This window comes from Drosophila simulans, chromosome 2R (assembly GCF_016746395.2).
Source record: "Drosophila simulans strain w501 chromosome 2R, Prin_Dsim_3.1, whole genome shotgun sequence".
NCBI classification, from domain to species: domain Eukaryota; kingdom Metazoa; phylum Arthropoda; class Insecta; order Diptera; family Drosophilidae; genus Drosophila; species Drosophila simulans.
This window is the reverse complement of record NC_052521.2, coordinates 5760684-5782212: the sequence shown is the minus strand read 5'-3', so window position 1 is coordinate 5782212 and position 21529 is coordinate 5760684. Positions and strand designations below refer to the sequence as shown.

Genomic DNA, 21529 nt, shown 5'->3' with positions numbered 1-21529 from the left:
CCACAAGCGCAATGGACCACAAGTCGAGCTGATGTTTGAATTTCGGTTTTCTGGCTGCGAGCTCATAAGCGGCTTATGCAAAACACCGATTCGGGTGTGGAATCGATTTAATATCGAGTGTATCACTTACCCGACGGTTTGCAGGGCAGCCGGCCAGAATAAACAAAAACAGAAACAGATTTTAAACCCGTTTTAGTTGGTGACGCACCGAACGGAGGGAATTTACGTTTGGAACTTCCCCCGGTTCCCGCGACTCAAATCTGAGTGCCATTTCGGGGCTCAACTAATTGACACTCTGCGGTTTAGGTATGATTCGCATTAATCATGGTTACAATTATTTGCATGTAATCTTGCACAAATTAGTGCAGTCGAAATGGTTCTCGACTGCGAATGATTGATTGCCGGCGGAGCTTCTAACATTTTATCTCCAACCTCTTGCCACACCCTGTTCCCTTATCGCACCTTATCTGGTGGGAAATTCGGTCTAATTGAGGCGAGAGTTCGATGCATTCACAGCCACTTTCAGTTCATTTTGGACCACATTAATAACAACTGCCACAGGCACTTGTTTCACACTCAACAAACACTCGGCGGTCACAACTCGATGAAAAGTTAATTAATGTAACTGCCCAAAGACAAGCGACTATCTAAATCGAATCGCCAGTGTTTGTCGTTCATTACACTTCCTCGACAAGCAAGCAAGGTTCATTAGCTCGACATGAATCAGTGGGTAAGTTGAGTTGGCGGCGACAACGCGGCGTATGATTAATAACAATTATCGAGATTCTGCCAAGTGAAGATGCCACGCCACCTGGTGGTCAACCGCAGACTTGCGGCCAAGTGGGCATCGGAATTAGAACCTTGACACGCCTCCGCCGGCGTCACGTTTCTTTAGCTGCCACAAAATAAGCCTCGGATGCTGATATTGGAGGCGATCAGAAACATCTGAAATGTCGGATTTATGCAAATCCAGCGGCATCAAACCGAGAGCGGAGAGCTCAAACCTGTTGCTGCCGTCGCATTCATTTCATTTCCATTCCATTTCATATTTAGAAGTTCGCGGTCCGAGATTTTAGTTTAGTTTTAATTGCGCTCGTAAACGGTTCACTTCAATCCGATCAGCTCTCTAACGAACACCCGTTCCTAAAAGCCATTCAAATTCCCTTTTTGGGCTGTCAAGATTGAAAAGTAATATTCAATTTAGGTAAACTTTGCCACATGGTGGTAATTTTTACTCTATCGCGGTTTTTGCATTTAAAAATTGAATAGCAGACATATTACAAATAAATGTGAAAAGCTCGACACGGAGCTTAATTAAAAGTCATAAAGTGAACAGTCAATAAGAAATTTCCATCAAATATTGATTGAAAAAATTAATCAGCCAGGTGTAGCGACTAAGGGATGCCCAATATGGAATAAGTGTGAACTCAATTAAGCCAGAATGTGAATGTGTACACTTGTTTGTCAAATGAATTCAATCGCTGCTATTTGAATCCATTGAATGGCTTATGTTTTTTAAACTTAATGCCTTCGCTCAATCAGAGTTCTTTAACTTATTAATGCCATCAAGTAAATGTTTGATTTTCATATTCGTCTTCGGGAAGAATGAAGGCCAACGAGATTCCATTTTTAATTAATTATGCCAGCAGGATACGAGCCAGTTCCTTCGGCCGTAATTAACCACATGTGTATTTCATTGGCTTCCACCTTGACTATCTTTTCCCACCCACACTTCGATTCTCCGGCCATTTTCCGTGGTGGTCAAATATTTTTTTTAACGAATTAAAGCGGACCCGGAGGCAAAAACCCTTTTGCGAAGGGGAAAACATTGAACGCAAATACGCATATCTATAGAAATTACATTTTAATTTAATTGAAATGCGGCTGCGAAATGAGAGTGCATGTCCAACCCATTTTCCGCTAGCTATGTATGTAGATTTGGCTGAATAATAAAATAAATTAAAAACCGGAAACTGGTCAAAACCTTAACCGCCAAAAGGTGGTATCGTTTGAACTTAAAGTATTTTGAGCACGTGTTCTTTAGAAGATTATGGCCGAATAGTAGCTTCAATCCTTGATTTAAGAGTGCATATGCTTGGACTCTAATTAGCCCCTTCTAATTCAAAGCAGATAAAACTAAATAACTGCATTCCGCAGTAATTGGAATATAGAACAACAGCCGGTTCTCAGAAAGCGCAGTACCGCGATTCCCTCCAATTTTTTTCAATTTGCTTTGTCCTGAACGGAAAACTTATAAAAATGCTCGGCGGAAGCGTGAAATTGCGCTGCGAGCACACACGATGCGTGGGAGGTAGTGGGTGGAAGTGGGCGGAAGTGGGTGATTCACCACATTACTGCAACTGATTGTTGGTAACCAGACAATGCAGCTTCTGCCAACTAGTGCAACTTCGCTCATCAGCGATTTCAGCGTGCAGCATGTGGCACCTATTTGTGTTATCGTTTTGTTAGTTAAATAAATTATGGTGAATGCCGTTCGGGGAAGGGCCTCTGTGCTCCGTTGGCATAAATTGCATTTGCAAACTAAGTACGTAGCTGGCGCCATAACATCGAGTTAAGTCCGACCAGCGAAACGTGAGCGTGTCGGGGTACGAGCGGAGTTAGTGGAAATCATAGAGAAAATTGCATCATCAAGAGCCAGCAGCAGCAGCACTTCCCATGCATTCCATGTTGATCGTGCATATTTTACCATTAATACGGAACCCAACCCTTCCAAAAGCATTCTGCCCCATTCGATGTCGTGTTCGTGGTTGTTTGCTGGCATCTCGACCACTAGCCAAGAATTTCCATTAGGCTGCTTCTGAAGTTCAGTTCACTATTAGTTGCATTGCAGAGTTATGGGAAATGGAATCCAGATAGCCTTCCTTTCAGTCCGGAAGACAATAAATTATAATCAGAATGGGTAATCAAATAGGTCACAATGGCATCTGTTCGAGCCTCGAATCTAAAGTCATAATATGCTTTGAGATGATAAAGACCTTGTCATGGGCAACCAACTTTCAAAAACATATCTCAGTATTCAAATCATTTGTTGGCATTATTTGAACAAAATTTAATGATTTTTATTGGTCCGATTTTAAATATGAATAAGAGAAACTACACTTCGGTTATATGTTTTGATTACCAGATCCATCTTAGTGCATTAAAGGCTTAAGCTGCCGTCTTTTGCACAAAAATTAATGCTCAGATTTCCGTAATTCGATTTCCATACACGCTGGGCCAAAAAAGCAAACTATTTACACTTGATTACAAAGTTAAGCACACGCCCTCAAACGCAACTGCCGGAAAAGTGGAAAATCGAGTACATCAACAAGTGCACACACACATAAAGTGCAGTGGGCGAACGGAAAACGCACTCGCACACTGCGCCAAAAGACAAGGCAACCGGAAAAGGGCGGAAATGCGGGAGGGCTGCGCGGGGAGGCGGCTAGGAGGTGGCAGAGCGGAAATGAGCGGCAAACACGCAGTCCCAAGCGTCCCACCGATGAAAAGTGAATAAATATTTAAAGATTGTCGTAGCTGTTAGTAGGGAGCCAGCAAGTGCATCAGCGGGTCACGACTTGACATTTAGCCCCGTAGAATTGGCCACATAACCGGGGCGGCTGGGAGTGTGTGTGCCACTTCATTTCCGTTTCCGTGCACTTTGGAGCTGCGTTATGAGTGCTCCCCACCTGGCTCCTGGCTCCTGGCTCCTCCGCTTTTGTGTTTCGCACATTGTTGCTGCATCTTGTCGGCAGTAAAGCGTGGAAATTAGTTGGGGCGGCGATGGCGAAGGCACCTAAGTTTCAGCCAGCTGCATAAACGAGGCCACAATGTTGCAGCTGTGAGGAAAGAGCTTGGGCAGGATCAGGACTCATTCGGCTCCAAAGTTTTGGCAAATGCTGTTACTTAAGCCATTACTGTTTCTAGTACACGCGTGGGCCATTTAATATTATTAAAGCAATAAGTAATATTTTAAGCATGGAATCAGTTATATTTTTATCTAAACGTAGTCAAAGCCTGATCAGATTATTGAAATTTACCAATTATAGACTGCATATTTATTTTCCATTTTTGTGCAGGCTCAAATTATCTCATTGACCATCAATCAAAGTGATGGATGCGCCAATATTCCCATCAAGCGATATCAACAGAGCCACAACTTTTATACTTTTTATTTTCAAACTTCCCTTGTGTTAGTAGCCTGATAAATTGGCTTAAGTCGAATTCAAAGACAAATTAAGGACTCAAAAAGTCTGTCTTAACTCTTTAAAATCAAATTTTAATTTATTTTTAACACGATTTATTCTTTAGCTCGTGTTCTCTTTGCTTCTGTTAAACGGGGACTCTCTTTCGCTGTTAAACGGCGACTGTGCCGAACAGGGGAAATTTTAACAGAACTGTGAGGTTAACGAATCACGGCCATGTTGCGTTATTAAAGTGAAAGTAGAAATGATTTGATTGAACAGGGTCGGATATATGTACGTGAATATGGTCGGGAGGGGTGGCCAACTCAGCCCACCTACGATACGATGTTATTATTGTCATTTTTATTGGTCCCGAACTTCCGCTGGAGTAATGAAAACGTTTACGTTTGCATTACGCCGCTGTGCTTATTTTTATATGGCCGAAATTTTAGGCCAAACTTTTGACGCACTCGTCCACATAAAACCAGTGTCGCGTCGAAATAACTGGGGCATCGTTTAGTGGAGGGGCTTGGGGTTTTCCGGGTTTCAGGTTCCCATAAAAAATCCTGCGGGGCCTGATGGCATTATACATTTATGATTGACATGCCGGCGAATTGGGTATTTAATCGAATTTAAAGAACCCACTCGCCTAAAGCAACTTAGTTGGCCATCATCAACGAACCAGTAACCTGAATTATCTCCTATTCAGTGTAATCAGTAAAATGGCCAGGTCCATTGTTTTCACTTCCACGAAGTCCGTGATTATGGTCCAAAGGAAGTGCTGCCTGGCTGTGAATGAATCAAGAACGAGAATCAGAGATTAGGCTGAGTGGGAGTTGGATTATTTTCATTCAGATCCAACCGACGACGGATCTGGCATTGCTATGATTGCTCATTTCGAACCATCGTTGCCTTCACATGATTATCCCTGCAAAGATACGACGTTTAAACAGTTTTTACCGAATTAATTCGTTCTTCGCCATAGCTAGACCTAGCTAGACCTCACTCACTGGCCATAAAGCAGTTATTCCCTAGTCCATAAGTGGCCCATAAAAATACTTCCTAGCCGGCGGCGAGGCGAAATTTATATACCTACCGTGATGGCGCAGGAATAATATTTTATTTTATCCCTGCCACGTGGAGGTAGATTTCACTCCATCAGGCGAACTACATGGCGCTCTTTCATTTTCGGCTGCTTTGTTGCACGCTGCAAAGCTTTGCCGGGGGCATAAAGTTCGAATGCCACAATAGTTTCGCATCCCGTGGATCCGCTGCATTGTTAACCCTTTGACGGCGCCATAAAGGCCAGGTAGTGTGCCGAATGTCAAAGGGACTGGATACTGCATTGTATTCAAACCTATTGCCGCGGATGGCGGCGGAATCAGATAGTTCGCGACAGCTTCAAATCAAGGCTGTCACAGCATTGCCACCATCCATTGTTCTCGCCGAACACAGGATTTGATTTGGACGAGTGTCAAAGGTTCCCGGCTGTTCTGCTGCCTAGTCAAGTTTGCCTCTTTTCCTGTGGAAAAAAATCATTTGGCCGTTTTGGCCGGCTTGCTGCCTAATTAACAGGCAAAACTCCAGACTCCGCAGCCACATAATTGATCTAAAGTTAATTGCGAGGCATTAATGCCTGACGAGGCCAACATGTGCGGCTAAGTGCCAAGTTGTTCCGGCCAGGACTCGAATTCGGGCGTATTTATTTGCTGTGTGTCAGCGCCATAAGTCAATCTATTTGTTTGGCCCAAGTCCACAGCATGTACATATGTGAATTTTCCCTTTTTTGGGGCGGTGATTGATTAGTTTTGGATGGGCGCAAGGTGCGTGGGGAGTGGGGAGTGTTGCTCCTTTTTTGTGTAAACAAGAACCTCAGCATATGCCGAAGTCGATTTATCAAATCTAAACAAATGTGAAACAAAGTTGAGGAAATGCAAATTGAAGTTTTCAGCGGAGATTTATGGGCCAGCATCCATACACTTCAAATGTAAATATGTATATTTAATTTCGCACCCATTTCACCGCCACTTTCGGTCGACTGTCTGTCGTCTGTCGGGCAATAATTTAAGTAAATTACTGGTCGGCCGCATAAAACCGAACAGAATCATTGTTATCAGGCCCTGCCCAGTGGACTCTTTCCCATTTTATATAAAGCCGGAATGGTCTTTAACGAGCCAACGTCATGTCCTGGGGCCAGGCTCTGTTTAATGCTGTAGTCCTTTGAAGGTATGGAGTGGCGGTGCGGAGGGTGGTGTGCATAAAAAACAAATGGCTGGCCATTTCGGTTGCGCCCATTTTCATGATTATGCCAGATTTTCATTTAGATGATGAACGATGATGCTCCTCGTTGACCCAGCATTAGGTGAAGCGTTCTATTGGCGCACCCCTTCCCTTTAGGCTGTCAACAAGCCATTGAGAGTTCACTTTTTATGGGCCATGTTCTAAATTTCAAGTCACTTCCCTGTCTGCTGGCCAGCTGATAAAGACAATGCCCAATCTGCATGTCCCTCTGATTTCGGACTTGAGTTATGGGTAAGTGCACTTGACACTGGCCAATTATGCATGCAAGCCAGTCTTGTTCGTCCCACACTGCGTATGATGAATGTTTTCGCTGTACTCTGGTAATTGTTTCTCTCTGATTTACGGCTCCGATTTCGATGGTCGGGGCCTTTTCAAATTGATGGTTGGGCTAATGACGAAGTCAACTTTTGGCCAATTAATTTGGCCACGCGCCACGGAACGCCGCAAGGTATGCAAAATCAATTTCCACTTAAAGCCCCGAGGAGGGGTAACGTTTCAATCGGTTTGTGTACCACCAGCGATTTACATTAAGACAAGACAATTGCCGGGGGTGCGGGTGGGCGGCTGTGCAGCCACTCAGAAGTTGGCAAACAAGCCTTTAACATCGTATCAAAGGTGTAAAATTTCATAAAGTGTCGTTGGCAGGGCCAAAATCAAATGCAAACAAAGTCAGTGAAACGTTTTCGGGCATCATCATCCCACACACCCACAATTCGGGGCGTAGACAGGCATAAATTCCTGGATGTCAGACGGGGTTCGTGCTGTGAGGGTGCCCAAAGGATTATAAGTTGCGAGAGTGTCCTTGAGGCAGAAGCATTCCCGAGACTTTTCGGGATATGTGTGTGGGCGTGGCTGGCGCTTCGCAAGCGGGCTTATTGCAAAACCCAAAGCTCCGAAAATGTATGGCCGAGACGAAAGGCGATATGAATAACTTAAAGCTGATCCTGTGGACTTGAGTGAGCAATCAAAGCAGCGGGACTTCGAAGGGTTCGTTTTTGTACTCGAATGGGTTAGAAATTGGCATATCAGAGGTTCTGAATGCGAAATATTCTCGTCCCAATAACCCAGTTCTGTTTCAGCCAACAAAGCGCAATTTAAAACGTATAAATGATTCTACCAATCGATGGAGAACATCAATTGCGGAAGTTTAGCGACTGTATCATATTAGGTTAATCAATTAAAGCAGTAACATTGACTAAATGTAAAACTGCTAGATGTTCAAATCGTCTTACATTCGTTTCCTCACTTTAAACTACAAGGAAATCGTTCATCAAAGTCAACCAACTGTTTAACATAAAACTTTCTACGGGCTTAAATAGCTTATATCAGCTGGGTTTCTTACATAGATGGCTTATAAAATTAGTTTTGTGCTTATTTAAGGAAACGAAATGAAGAACACAAATATTAGAAGCTAGAAAACTTGAGTTATGAAAACCATAACTCACTGTCCTACAGAACAGAAATCTTTGTTTAGCGACGCTGCTTGCAACATGCACCATCTGCTTTCATTTTTATGTCTCAATTGTCGATCCTTAAAAGACCGTGTCCCTGGACATCCTTCTCTACTTGTCTGCATTCAGCTGGACTTTGCTAACAGAATACCAAATGACCGCTATTGTGTTCTACAGGGCCTGCTGACCCCTGACCCCGAACTGGACATGGTTTACCCCAGTGACACGTCGGACGCCAACAACGAGGAGCTGGCGCTGGAGCACAGTGTTGCACATGGCAATGTCCACGGCAACGGCACTGGGACGGGCAGCTCACCCGGGACAACAACTGCTCCGAACGGGGACAACAAAGTCAATCAGCGCCACTACGAGCCGGCCGAGCGCTTCATCATCACCAAGAACGTGGTCGTGATAGGCCTGGCTTTCATGATTCACTTTACGGCCTTCCACGGCACATCGAATCTGCAGAGCTCGGTGAACGCGGATAAGGCCCTGGGCACCACCACGCTGGCCGTCATCTACGGCTCGCTGATACTGTCCAACATCTTCCTGCCGATGACCGTGATAAGGTGAGTGGACAATGGTGGCTACGAGGTCACACACTTAAAAAAGTTATTCGGGTTAAGTTCTCAGAGTTAAATTAGTGGCAAATTGCAAATCATTTGATATATGGATTGTTCATAGTTCACTGACATTTGCTAAGTCATAAAACAAATAGCAACACACACCTCTTAACTATTTAGAAACATACTGACTCCAACAGACATAGTAACCTCAGCAGAGACAAATCCTGATATACATATCTTGATAGATATTGATCATATATTCCACAGAGTAAATAGAACGGCACATTGCAAGAATAATTAACATATCTTGCGAAGATAATAGTAAAAGACTTTGGAGCAAGAAGATAGAGATCTCAAATAGTGAGGTGGAATATCACATCATCTCATGAATAATATACACTGAATAATGTTATCTTCGTCGTACCCGATGAATTTTCAATGGGCTATAGACCGAACTTGAATGTGTTTCAGAAGATGATCGGCTTAGGAAACAATCGAAAGAGTACTCTTAGCATAATTGCCAATTTTTGTTTCGCATTTCCTGCGCCTCGCGAGTGGATGAGGCTCATCTCGCGACGTGTGGCATGCCATAAAAGTTTCGGTGATTGTCTGGTGGTGTTTTTATGGGGATTTTATGCAGATGTGACAACGGCGAAAGCGCAGTCAGCAGACGCCCCGAAATGTGTGACTCCGAACGCATTTGGCTGTAAAAATGTCAACAGGAAGTCCTTGGATTATCACAGGTCCTTGTGCCGCCGTCCCTGTTCCCGAATGTATCCCAAATCGGGGCGGCCGGGTAGCCACCCACGTCTGACATTTAAACAAATCGCTAATTTATAGCGAGCCCCGCTTCACTTGGCTTATTCGAGGCACGAACTGCTGGCTCAGGCAACTTTAATCAGTTAACTCGATTTATTTAGATTTATGGCCTTGGGCCCCGAAATAAATGACCGCCTGCTAAGCATGTGCCACTTGCCACTCGGTGCTCACCCACCCTCTGTGTTTCCTATTTTTCTACTTTTCCATGTGCTTGTTTCATCAACAGATGGTTCGGCTGCCGGTTGACCATGGCGCTGGCCCTCTTCGCCTACATGCCCTACATAGCCGCCCAGTTCTACCCGCGGTTCGAGACCCTGATCCCGGCGGCCCTGATGGTGGGTTTCGGTGGCGGGCCGTTGTGGTGCTCCAAGTGCACTTACCTCTCCACCGTCTCCGAGGCACTTACCCAGGTGCGGGGCAACAAGTCGCGCAAGGATGTGAACACCGTCAAGTTCTTCGGCCTGTTCTTCATCTTCTACCAGATGGCCCAGGTGTGGGGCAACCTTATCTCCTCCTCGGTTCTGACCCTGAGTGCCCCTGCTGCCCAATCACCGGCAAATGCTTCCTTGGAGCTGGAGGTGCAGCGGGAACTGGAGAGAACCAGGGTGGCCGAGCTCTGCGGGGCCCGTTTCTGTCCCGGAGTGGGAGCAGAGGCCAATCCGAACCTGGTGCCCCCAGCTCCGGAGCAGATCCAGCTGCTCAACTCCATCTTCCTCACCTGCATGGCAGCGGCGGTGGTCATGATGATCTTCGGCGTGAGCTCCCTCAAACGGTGAGTACACGAATGATTCTGTTTTATTTGACTGATTAAACTGAAATAATATTAGTTACATGGCTTGGAAATATAGCTTCCTTCCGAACTTGAAGGAAGGAAGGCCTAATAATAATATATATATATATTGATATTTTTTTTCTTAAATTAAGATTTTAAAATTTTTCGAATGTACATATATGGGCCTTAATTCATAAAGAATTTAAATATGTAATATAAGCTTGCGATATCTAAGACATAATAGGATTTTCTCCCATTAATGATCCACAGCTATGGAGTAAAGCGCGGTGATACTGGCGACGGAATGTCGGGGCTAAAGCTCCTCACGGTGACCATAAATCTTCTGCGGAAACGTCGCCAGATCCTGATGCTGCCCATCACGATGTTTATCGGGCTGGAGGAGGCCTTCCTGGCCGTGGACTTCACCCGTTCATTTGTGGCCTGCGGATGGGGTATCTCTCGAATCGGGTTCGCCATGATATGCTTTGGCGTGGCGAATGCGGTGGCTGCCGGGATCGCAGGCGCGCTGGTAGAGCGCATTGGACGGGTCACCCTGGCCGGACTGTGTGCCGTGGTCAACCTCTGCCTGCTCACCTACATGTACAACTGGGAGGCGAGGGAGGGCGACTATATGAGCTACTGCACCTTTGCGGCGGTCTGGGGCATCTGCGATGGAGTCTGGCTGGTTGTGGTCAATGGTGAGTGAAGCTCGGACTAAGGCTTGTCGCCAAGATTGGGTATTAAACTTTGCTATTTTTGCAGCTTTTTATGGCATTCTGTTTCCGAACCATCTGATTGCCGCTTATAGCAACTTCCGACTGTGGGAAAGCACTGGTTCTGTTATCGGCTACGTCATCAGTTCGCAGCTTTGCACATCCACGAAATTGGTGATTTTGATTATATTTATTTTAGTGGGCTGCGTGGGGTGAGTTTCCAGTTTGAATTTCTCGTATTTTTAACTGATGTTCGTAAACTTTACTTCAACAGATATGGCCTCATCGAGTACCGCGTTTGGCAGAAGCAAAAGAACTTGGAAGTCATGCTGAGTGACTGATTAGCTCCTGAAGGCTAATTCCATATCTTGCCATTTTCATTTCTGATTAATTTTACCTATTCCACTAACTCATTTTCGTTAAGGGAAATAGATATAGAGCTTGAATCGGATCCAGAGATAAGAAGTTGTCTTATGTGATATTGCCAAATATTGTTAGGAAATTCGTTGATTTCGTTACTGAATAAAACCAAGTTTGTTTTAATTTTTTAAATAGTATTTTTTATTACAATCATTTAAATATTTGTTCAGTTGTAGCTGTTTTCTTGCTATATACCATTTAAATTTCGTAGTTGAAATATTTTTTCGTTTCTTTTCCATCATAATTTTTGTAAGTTGCTACATAATGTTACTTAGTCTAAACACTTGCTGTCTTTTAGCTTGCTTTCGTTCTTTTTGAGTGCTACCATATAGAGTTGTCTTAGTTTTCGAGTCTGAAGTGGCTAAATACTAGGGTTATAATTTGTTTTATAAATGGTTGAAATCAGATTCGTTTCAGTATACAAGTTTAGCCAACGCATTAAATGCAAATATTTTAACTCATCACTTACGAGCTCTACAGAATTTCTTAGACTGTGGGTCACACATAGATTTTATGCAGTTTTGGTTTAAATGTTTTTAAACATTTAGTATGTAATTTGTTAGGTGTATGAACTGGTTTGCTTTGTTTTCTTTTTGGAATGGCACATCAATGTGATAAAATTTGGCCTAAAACTGCACAAGTCTGCTTTGGGGACTTTATACTACTTTTAGGCTATTTGGGATATGATAAGTGTTAAGTAGTTACTTAGTTGGCTAAATATTCAATTGGATTGGGTTCTTGGGTTTCGGGTTGCGGTTCGCTTGCGTAAGCCGATGTCCTTTGTAAATGCTATGACACACAGTATTACTTTACATGGCCTAACTGCTAAACTCTAGGGTGTTGTACAACTATCACACTGTAATACACAATCTCTCACGCACACACTCGCTTGCACTCACACTTAGACACCTAGCTATATACACGGCCCATCTATTTACAAGGGCCCCTGGCCCTATACCATTCCCTTGGACATCATGCGAACGGTGTTCTTGAGGGCCTGCCGTTTGTTGCAGAACCAGATCCGGATCACTTCCCGCTCGTATCCCAGCTGATGGGCCAGTCCGGTGATTTCGGTGCCTGTTCGGTGGAGGAAGGAGGGTTAGCAATGGTTTTAGACGCCTCTACTTCTTGTAACTGAAAGTTACCACTCACCCGAAGGATGCGTGTTCCGCTCGAAGTGGGCATTCAGGAGCTCCAGAGCCTGCGGCGTGAAAGATGTGCGCCTCTTGCGCTTCTTCGACGGCTCCACGCCGATGTAGTCGGTGAGGTGGTTCTGACCCGATTTGTAGCGGTTCCAGTGGCTAAGTCAAGAGAGAACACAAGTTAGTCGGGGTTGTCGCGAAATGGCGCCCAACGTGGGGCAAAACGGCGCGTGGAACTGCCTCCATACTCTCACCTCTCTTCGGCCTCCTTCATCCAGCGCTCCAGCACAGGCTTAATCTTCTGTGCGCTCTTTGGTGTGATGTCCAGCTTCTCGAACCTGCGGTTGGGAGTGGTATTTGGGAAGAGGTATGTAGAGAATTAGATCCTGGATCAGATCGCTCGATGGGCTTGTGCAAGCCCGTTATAACGCAAAAGAAACGTAACTAAAGTGCCAGGACATTGTCAATTAGCATTCTCTTTCGGTTCTCTTTTCGGGTACGCTCTTTCTTAATCGTTCAGTGGAGAAATTTTGTTTCACTTCGCTTCTGCTGAGCTGGTGAAACTCTGCTCGTTGGCAATGCCCTGGCCAATTTTGGGAGCGCATTTATGCAAATTAAACGTGAAACAAAAGAAATACATGGCGAAATGAACAGGTTAATGAGCCTTGCACTTTAGTTAGGTTTCTCTTGGACTGCACACACACACAGCGTACACACATCCTCTCAAGGAGGCACACATACATGTTCTGCTGCTGCGTCGACAGTTGAGCGGCGTACATCTGCGCAGCGAGTGCACTGCTTGCATTCGATAGGTGGCATTCGACATTCGACAGTTGGCATTTGACATTCGACATTCAATATTCGGTTTTCAGTTTGCGGTGGGTGGCATTCGACATTCGATGTTGAGAGAGAGAGGAGTTAGATAGAGTTGGCGTTTGAATCGAAAAAATAAACAAATAAAATAAATAAAATTAATTTAGCATTTAATTGGTTTGTTGTCTGTTTTTCGTGGTTAATTTAGCATTTTTAGATTTGCTAGAAAATGTCCTGGCACTCTTCGAAAATTGGTTCCAGAAGTTTACGAAAAACAAATTAAGGGAAACATAAATATGTGGACTTAAGCAAAAAATATTGTTGAGGAAAATATAATAAAACACGATTGCTTAAAGGGGAAAGTAGCCAAAACGGTTGTCCTAATGCGGTTCACCTTCTATTATCACTTTAAATAAATCAACATTGTCATTAAAATTTTTGATTTTTAACCTTTTAAACATTTCTTAATTATCGGTTACCAAGAAAACGTTCAAAAAGTGTCTGTAAGTATGCTGCAATTAATTTCGATACGGAAATTGTCAGATAGTGTAATTTTTGTGGTATATTTTAGATTAATTTTAAAGCTTTTAAATCTTTTGATATCCTATAAGGATTGAATGTTATATTCCATTTTTTATTTATAACACCTAAATAATGAAAGCACCTGAACAATTATTGTTCGCACTGGATTATAGACCATTATAAATCAAAATTCAATTGGAATTCCTACTCTCGTGTGGTTTTTCTTGACCAAATCTTACACGACTAGGGTTGTCCATGCATATCTCACCTGCAAATGGCACTCTGGCTGTAGGCCGGACCCTCGGTCACCGATAAGGCCTGGCCCACCTGGGTTTGTGTGAGTCCCAGGGACAGGCGCCTCAGCTTGAAGGCCTTGGCGAACTCTTTGATCTCGTCCAGATCGATGCCGTCCACAACGTTGGTAGTGGCCTGGTTGATGGTGGGTTCATCTGGGGGAAGATAGGAGAACATGCTCGGTTAGTAGAAACTCCGACTCTGCCATGCATGCTTAAAGTCAAGCTATTAAATGGGAAATTGGCTTAGATATCCGTCTTCGCCGTAAGGCCATGCAAATGACTTCATAAATTGCAGCCCCGTCTTGGTCTTAATTACAGTTAATTGCGGTAATGGCAAAACATTATTGCAGTGCAGCCCAGGGAAATTGATAAAGCACACGGCGAAGACACCTGGCAGGTTGTTCTTGTCTATTAGGCAAGTGCGAAACTCACGGCTTTTATCTGCCTAATTTGTTAGCAGCAAGCCTGCAGGATGCAAACTACTCGCGTAGAATTTTGATTTATTTATTAATGATATGCAGAAGGGAAAGACAAGGGTCCCAGGCAGCAGCAACCAACAGCCAACAGCCAACTGCAACTTCAACGGCAGCCTTGTGTTTTAGCGGTAATTAAGATGCGAGAACGGATTGGAGGAGATGGATGCGGATGGGAAGGTATAGGGATGGGATGCCAGGGTAAAGGATCCGCATGCTCCGGCAGCATCCTTTGCGGGCCGTAACTCAAGCTGTCGTCGCAGCTAGCTGGCTTTGTTCGCCCGGTGTTGTTGTTTGCTGCAGCGTTTGAAATATGTCATTAAATGCGGAAGACATCTTAAGTTTTTGTATGCATCAATTAGTAGTAATTAAGCCGCATATTGTCTGCAATTTGTATGCGCAAACGATGCGATGTCGCAATCGAGACTGCTCGAGGTGGAAGCCATCCAATCCTGATGACTCCACTCTAATGGGTGCTGGGGGCTTGTCTTCAGCTTGTGCTGATTGCATTTTTAATGCATCCAAAAGTTTCAATTAAGACCCCCACTCTTGCACGTAGATTGGGAATCTAATCAATTGAAAATGCCCTAACAAGAGAGTCCATCCACGTCTATAGGCTGCCCATAATCTGGCCCCGGGCTAATCCCATCAGTTCGGCTTAGATGTCTTGATTCCAGCCTGCCGTCTAGCCTCAAAACCTAATCCAATCCCAGATGCGGAGCGTGACAACGTCAACGCAGCTGCTAATTTGCCCAACACTTTCGGTTGACATCTCTCAACTTTGGGCAATGCGTTCTCGCTAGTCTTGTTTAGCTGCTCACCTAATCCCCGGCCCCGGAACGCTGCATCAATTATGAATCCCGTCCGTCGCAGGAAGTCGTGTAAATGCACGCGAAACTTTTCGCACACACGCCAGAAGACACGAGACGTCGGGTGGAGTCGAGTTTCAAGTTGATTTTCTTTTGGAAAATTACATAAAGTGCAGTCAACTTGTTAGGGCTTTTGGCACTGCCAGCAAAGTTGGCTTTCGACGAAAATTTCGTTAATTAATGTTGGCCAAAAAGTTGATTTTCGCCCCGCCTTTGTGCGCATATCACTCATACGCCGTGTTGCACTCGAGTGCGGCTCTTAAAATATCAAATCATCATCAGCTCGCTGCGGACCCCAATTATATGTGTACAACTGCGGAGGGCACTCGAGCTTCGTGCCTCCGGCTCATTGGGATCATTACACGCTGAAGGATGCTTAGAACAGTTTTGGGGAATTTGTGTGTGAAATCAATGCTAAGCTAGGAGCTTGGGGTGCTTTAAAATCGGGCTGCAAGCCGTTCGAACCTTTAATATATGGATTTTTAATAAATTTAAATTAAAACTGCGCAAACGCTTTTGCAATAAGCACTTTACATATGCGATCTATTATTAAAGTTAAATAGAATTCTAACAAAGGGCTTGCAACCCATCTCTAAAGTATTTTAGTAGAAGAAAGAATCGATCTTTACTCACTCGGTGAATCCATGAGCAGGTCATTATCATTGTCGTTTCCATTGGGCGATAGGTGTGGCGGCTCGCTCCTGGACGATGGACTCAGTTTGAGGGGCTGCATGTGGGAAACACTCGACGTGGATGGACCCGGTCCAGGTGAATCATCGCGTGGCGAGGCGGACGAGGCCCTCGTGGCCGTGGCCGTGGGAGCTCCCAGGGATTTTGTAATGGTCAGCTCGCCATTGGAGGCATTCAGCCTGGAGGATATTAGTTAGAAACAACCATTACCATCACGGCTGAGTGTAACTCACCTGTTTATGCTGCTAAGTACGTTGGCCGTGGCACTGGATCCCGCCGCTGTTGGTGCTCCACAACTGCTAGTCGAGGTTGCAGTTCCGGAACTGGGTCCGTTGCCCAGGTAGTCCCGCTCCAGACGCGGAGATCCGCCCAGCGATAGGGCGTGGCTCTGGGGCGAGTGGGTGCGGAACAGCGGGGAAGTGTAGCCTCTGTCGGTGATGCTATTGGCCGCCGAGTTCGAGGGGGCGGAATTGGGCGGTGAAAGTCGCCCGGAGGGCAGACTGCCGCCATGGTGACCTGCACTCGAGCTGGACGAAACACTGGCCCTGGTGGCCGTCGCCGTGGGCGTGTGCGAGCGTCTTTCGTGGCGCTCCTGGCGCTCAAGACGCTCCAGTCGATCGTGCCGCTCGTGGTGCTGGCTGAGATTCATTCCCGTGGTTGTGGACCCGCCACTGCCGCCCATCCTGCCCTGCGGACTGTGCTTCGGTGAGACCGTCGACGATCCCCGCAAGCTATGTCCAAAGTGGTGACGCGGTGGCGGTGCCGGCGGCGAGGTGCTGGCACTCAGCTCGAGAGGCTTCAGGTCCATTTGCGGAGCTGTTAGCTCATCCGGATGTCGCAGGCTGATCTGTGGCAGCGAGGAGGAGACAGTCGAAGTGGACTGCGTCTGCAGGTGATGGTGCAGGTGCGTCTGAGTCTCGGGCTTGATGTGCAGTTGCTGCTGCAGCAGAAAGGCAGCTCCAGGAGGAGGAGGTTGCGGTCCCTTGGCGGCCAATCCAGGACTTCCGCCTGTGGGCGATCCGGCCGTCGGAGATCGCTCCGCTGAGCGCCGCAGATCGGCGGCCAGGTGAGAGTGCGGCAGGTGACCAATTCCCAAGTGCTGCTCCCGTTCCCGCTCCCGTTCTCGTTCTCGTTCCCGTTCCCTCTCCCGCTGCTGCTGCACCTGCTGCTGCTGTTGTTGCTGCTGCTGCTGATGTGTTGCAGCTGCCGCAGCAAACAGTTCCGGATGCAGAGCCGTGAGCAGCTGCTGCACGCCCGTCGAAAACAGATTGGGCTTGAGTAAATTCGTGGGTGTCTGGGCCAACTGAGGCAGGGCGGTGGCATGCTGCAGTGCACCCAGCGAGGGCGGTAGCAAGTCCCGCTGCTGCTGCTGCTGTTGTTGCTGTTGCTGGTAGCTCGCAAAGGCGCCGAACGCGTTAGGCAGAAACTGCTCCGTGGTGGGGATCTGCGGACTCACCGGGATAGTGAGGATGGTCTGCACGGCAATGCCTGTAAAATAAAATCTATATGTTAGTAAAGGCTTACCATAATTACGATCTAAGATACGCCCTTTTCTCAAACATTTTAAAACGGAAACCCATCTGAAATCCATCTCAAATCTCTCATTTTTAAGATCTGAATTTATGTAAATACATATGACAAAATATTTTCAAAACAAGCGTTTTCTACAGCTGTTCCAGCTCTTAAATACGTGAGAATACTAAGTCTTGATAGAGATTCCATTTTAGTTTCCTATAAAGCAGTATTGTGATTTATACGTAGAATCAATTAGCAATTAAGTTCTTGGTATAAATTGTTCAAATCAGCATTAACATAAATTCGAAAACAAAAGACTTGATGGCAATTTCAGCTCAGCTCTTCAACTTTTGTTTTGGCCTCTAAGGTTAAGCATTTTATTAGTCGCTTTGGAAAGATTACAGCAAATCCTTTTTCGCCCCACGCGAGGAGGAAATTGAAAGTTGCCCTAATCGCTTTACGAGCTTTTTATGCCCCGTGACTCAACCAAACACGAGCTGCGCTGAAAGTCAAGCCAAGTCAACTATGCTATTGATACCCAGACGAGCAGACGGACACAACACAACGGCACAACTACTACAACCCGGAGAACTGAGCCCGTGAAGCACACACTCACCTTGGGCTGTGGGTATGAGCAGCTGGGCGCCCTGGACGCCCTGCACCAGCTGTCCGGAGGCAAGAATCAGCTGGGGCATCTGGGCGCTCGCCGGCGGCGCCTGCAAGGAGGGCGGGGGCGAGGCGGTGGCCGCCGCCAGGACATTGGCCAGCGAGGAGGCGCTCAGGGGGTGGTGCGGGGAGCTGCTGCTGCTGGGATTATCCGGCTGCTGCTGCTGTTGGGCGGAGCTGGTGCCTGAGTTGGCGGCCGATCCGCCGGAGCCGTTGCCGGAACTGCCGCCCTTGGCGGTCTTGCTCTTGCCGCCATTGTGGGTGGGCGAGGTGGGTGCCACCGATGGTCCGGTGGTTGCTGCGGGCTCACCGCCCACGCTGAGGTTCAACGGTGAATTGAACACCGAGGCGGCTAATCCTTGAAGACTTGCTAGTGCGGCGGCCGTGGCGGGATGGTGATGGTGGTGCTGGTGCCCATGATGCGGATGCGGATGCTGCTGCTGTTGCTGCTGCTGTTGTAGCGTGGCCAAATTTTGTAATTTTTGCAAATTTATCATGTCTTGCACTGTGGGATTTTGAACAAGAGTCACACAAAATGTTGTCATTAGTTTTTGTTGCAAACTCCTTGCCGAATTGGTGAAGGGAAGTTGGGGGAGAGGCTTGGGTTTTGGATTGCCTGCCAGCACTAATTGCCAGTTTACTTTGGCCCTGGCCGGGTTTTTGGGGATAAATGACTGTGTCGGGGCGGAACTCAAGGATGGAAACTCGCTGTGCAAAGAAGTCTTAGATAAATTATAGAAAATTAGTCTGAGGGAATTAGAGCGTTAAATGCAAATGCAGCCAAATAAGGTTAGCCGTATATGTCGAGTGCACAGAAAACCAGTGTCCTTTTGATCATTGTTGTTACTTGAAACAAATACAATTTAGAACTGAAATAAATTAATCAATGCCAAGCTAGCAAGCAACAACATCTTTGCATTATTTTATTTTATTAATGGGGTACGGATTATATACATATATATTGAAAGGAGTTGAATATTTTAATATGTCCGATTACTAATTCAAATTCTAAAATATAAAATGGTCCAAGTAACATGGTATTGTCTAAAACACTTGGTTTCAATGCATGTGATTAGATATGCATTCTAATCCTTTGATAAACTGGTTTGATTTGATTGAACTGGTTTAAAATATCGTAATATTAGTATTTAAAAAGGAAAAGGCAAACGTTTCCATCCTTGACAGTGTGTCCTTTGTGTGTGCTGCTGTTTGGCTTTCGATATGTACTCACTAGTTCCGTTCAGATGGGCCGCAAACGCCTTAGCCTGAGCCTGTTCCTCCCGCCGCAGCCGCAGGACTTCCGACGACTGCTCCTCCGCCTCGCCCTCTCCTTCGCCCTCGCCATCGTTCTCGTCCTCCTCGCCATCGATCTGCATGGGCAGCGGGAGGGGCAGGGGCATGGGCGGCGGGGAGTGATGGTTGGCCAGGGAGGCCGCCTTGGCCGCCAGATTCTTGTAGAACTCCAGCTCCTTGACGTGATCCTTGCTGTCGAACGGTGAGTGGGAGTGCGAGTGCGAAGGGGGCGGCGGCGAAAGGAGGGCGTGGCCGTCCGTGATCTCCATTTCATCGTCGTTGTTGTTGCTCCGACTGCTGTGGTGGGGATGGTGGTGGTGGTGATGGTGGTGGTGCAGGGAGTGGGCGTGGCTGCTGCTACTGGGCGAGTGTATCTTGTGGCAGCTGATCTCCTTGTCAAAGTCCTGAAAAGAGTGGAGAAATTATTAAGATTGTTTTCATGCGGGACTTTCAGATGAATTTCAATCCCATTTGGCTGAGTAACTGCGCGGGGCATTCTAAATGTAGCTATGAGATGAATTTTGCTTCTGTAAATTAATATTTACTTCGCATTTCATTTAAGAACCTTTTAGCTTGTGTGAATCCCAGCGTTCCTCTGGCTAAATTCAATTATATTTTTGCAATTAATGCCGTGTCAATTGTTCTGCTGAAATCCATACCCGAAAGCTAATGACGAGTCCTGAATCCGCATTCATTGTTTGCTGATTGGATTATATATTTAAGCGATGGCATTTTCGGACTCGTGTTACATTTGATTTGTGTCAGTCGAGGCGACACACACACACACACACTCTGGGCGTGTTAATAAGTTAATTTAATTTTTGTTGTAATTGTCAGCGCACATTTATTGTTTGGCATTTTGATCTGCCAGTGCGGATGAGCTGGCCAATTTATGCAAATTTAATTGGTTGCAATTGTTGCGATTCCAGCAGCCACAAATGGGGGTGCAGCAAAGTGTCAATACGGGCTTGATTAGCCGTTTAAACGATCAAGTGGCATTATTTGCCTCTTTAAATTACATCTCCCTGCGAACTTGCGTTTAAAGACGGGCCAAGTGCCCAGCTAGCAGGAGAATCCACGGAAAATGGGTGGATAGGTAAACCAATATAATTATTGGCAATTAATGCTGGCGACGCCAAATGCGCTTAGAGAGGGAACTTTGGGGCGGAACATTAATGCCAGGACAAACGGAGCAGAACCCTTCTTGCGCCGTGGCGGAGCTTCAATTAAATTTTATTTGCATAGGAAATTAACATAATTGTAGTGCAAAATACGGACCCAAAAAAAAAGCTGGGAAAAATGCTAAAATCGAAAAAAGGAGGGACCCAAGGAAAAGCAATAAAAGTAAGCAGTAAACGTGACGGCAGCGAAGGTAAAGTGTTAAAAAAATATTATGCAAATAAATAGGAATGTTTGGTGGGTGTTGCAAGTGCCGCAATTAAACGGAATTTCTGCTGACCAGCCAATGGGAATGATTTGTATCGGCCAACGGGGTAGACCTTATGGTCTATCATTCATCTAACTAACCAGCACTGGAAGAGTGGACATTAATTAAAGCACTTGATAAATTTCAATGCAACGTGCTGCAAATTCATTAAAAATTGACGTTTATTGGCGCCGTCAGCAGCACAACAGCAACTACTTAAACAGTGGCGGAAAAAAGGGAAGCAGTCCTGCCAGGACGAAGCAAGTTAATGTCATTGAACAGCAAATCGAACTAAATTTATGACACGCCGAGAACGAGAGTGTATGAAAAAGGAAAAGAACTCCCAGCACTGCCAACGTTAATGTCCTGCGAGTGTCCCCGTGTTTTTTACGCTTCCCTTTGTGCCTGTATGTGAGTGTGTCTGTGCATATCGCTGTGTGTGTGTGTGTGTGCATGTCCTTTATGCAAACAGGCGGCAAACAGACGGCCGCTGACAGCCACTATGGCCCACCCACACACTCGCACACGAGTAGTTGGGAGTCCACTGATGTGCAATGAATTAACTTTTCAACATATTTACCCACGCTCAATCGAAAGG

The 21529-nt window shown here is 45.8% G+C and overlaps 2 protein-coding genes across 13 annotated transcripts in view; one reads left to right on the top strand and one right to left on the bottom strand.

Annotated features, from left to right (window-relative positions):
• The first annotated feature begins 703 nt into the window (after positions 1–703).
• LOC6733527 (UNC93-like protein) lies at positions 704–11358 on the top strand. Of its 3 annotated transcripts, none has more exons than XM_016167259.3 (6): positions 704–730; positions 8114–8505; positions 9548–10093; positions 10364–10791; positions 10856–11018; positions 11081–11358. In XM_016167259.3, exons 1-6 carry the CDS (start codon positions 719–721, stop codon positions 11145–11147), a joined length of 1608 nt encoding a protein of 535 aa, XP_016026491.1. In that variant the 5' UTR covers positions 704–718; the 3' UTR covers positions 11148–11358. The 3 variants fall into 3 exon arrangements, with proteins under 3 accessions (XP_016026491.1, XP_016026490.1, XP_016026489.1); XM_016167258.3 differs by lacking the exon at positions 704–730 and adding an exon at positions 1059–1188; XM_016167257.3 differs by lacking the exon at positions 704–730 and adding an exon at positions 1059–1204.
• The window catches only part of LOC6733526 (hormone receptor 4), a 68427-nt gene continuing 58241 nt past the window's right edge, over positions 11344–21529 (bottom strand). For 2 of the 10 annotated variants that reach the window (XM_039292684.2, XM_039292690.2), the window contains 9 exons: positions 19444–19909; positions 18163–18717; positions 16265–17519; positions 15975–16210; positions 13972–14152; positions 13110–13166; positions 12623–12706; positions 12372–12527; positions 11344–12303 (listed from right to left, as the gene is read on the bottom strand). In XM_039292684.2, coding sequence (XP_039148618.1) covers positions 12078–12303; positions 12372–12527; positions 12623–12706; positions 13110–13166; positions 13972–14152; positions 15975–16210; positions 16265–17519; positions 18163–18717; positions 19444–19909 — 3216 coding nt within the window. In that variant the 3' untranslated portion in view covers positions 11344–12077. Of the gene's footprint in view, positions 12304–12371; positions 12528–12616; positions 12707–13109; positions 13167–13971; positions 14153–15970; positions 16211–16264; positions 17520–18162; positions 18718–19443; positions 19910–21529 lie in introns of those variants that run through there. The other 8 variants (XM_039292685.2, XM_039292687.2, XM_039292688.2 and 5 more) reach the window with 8 other exon arrangements.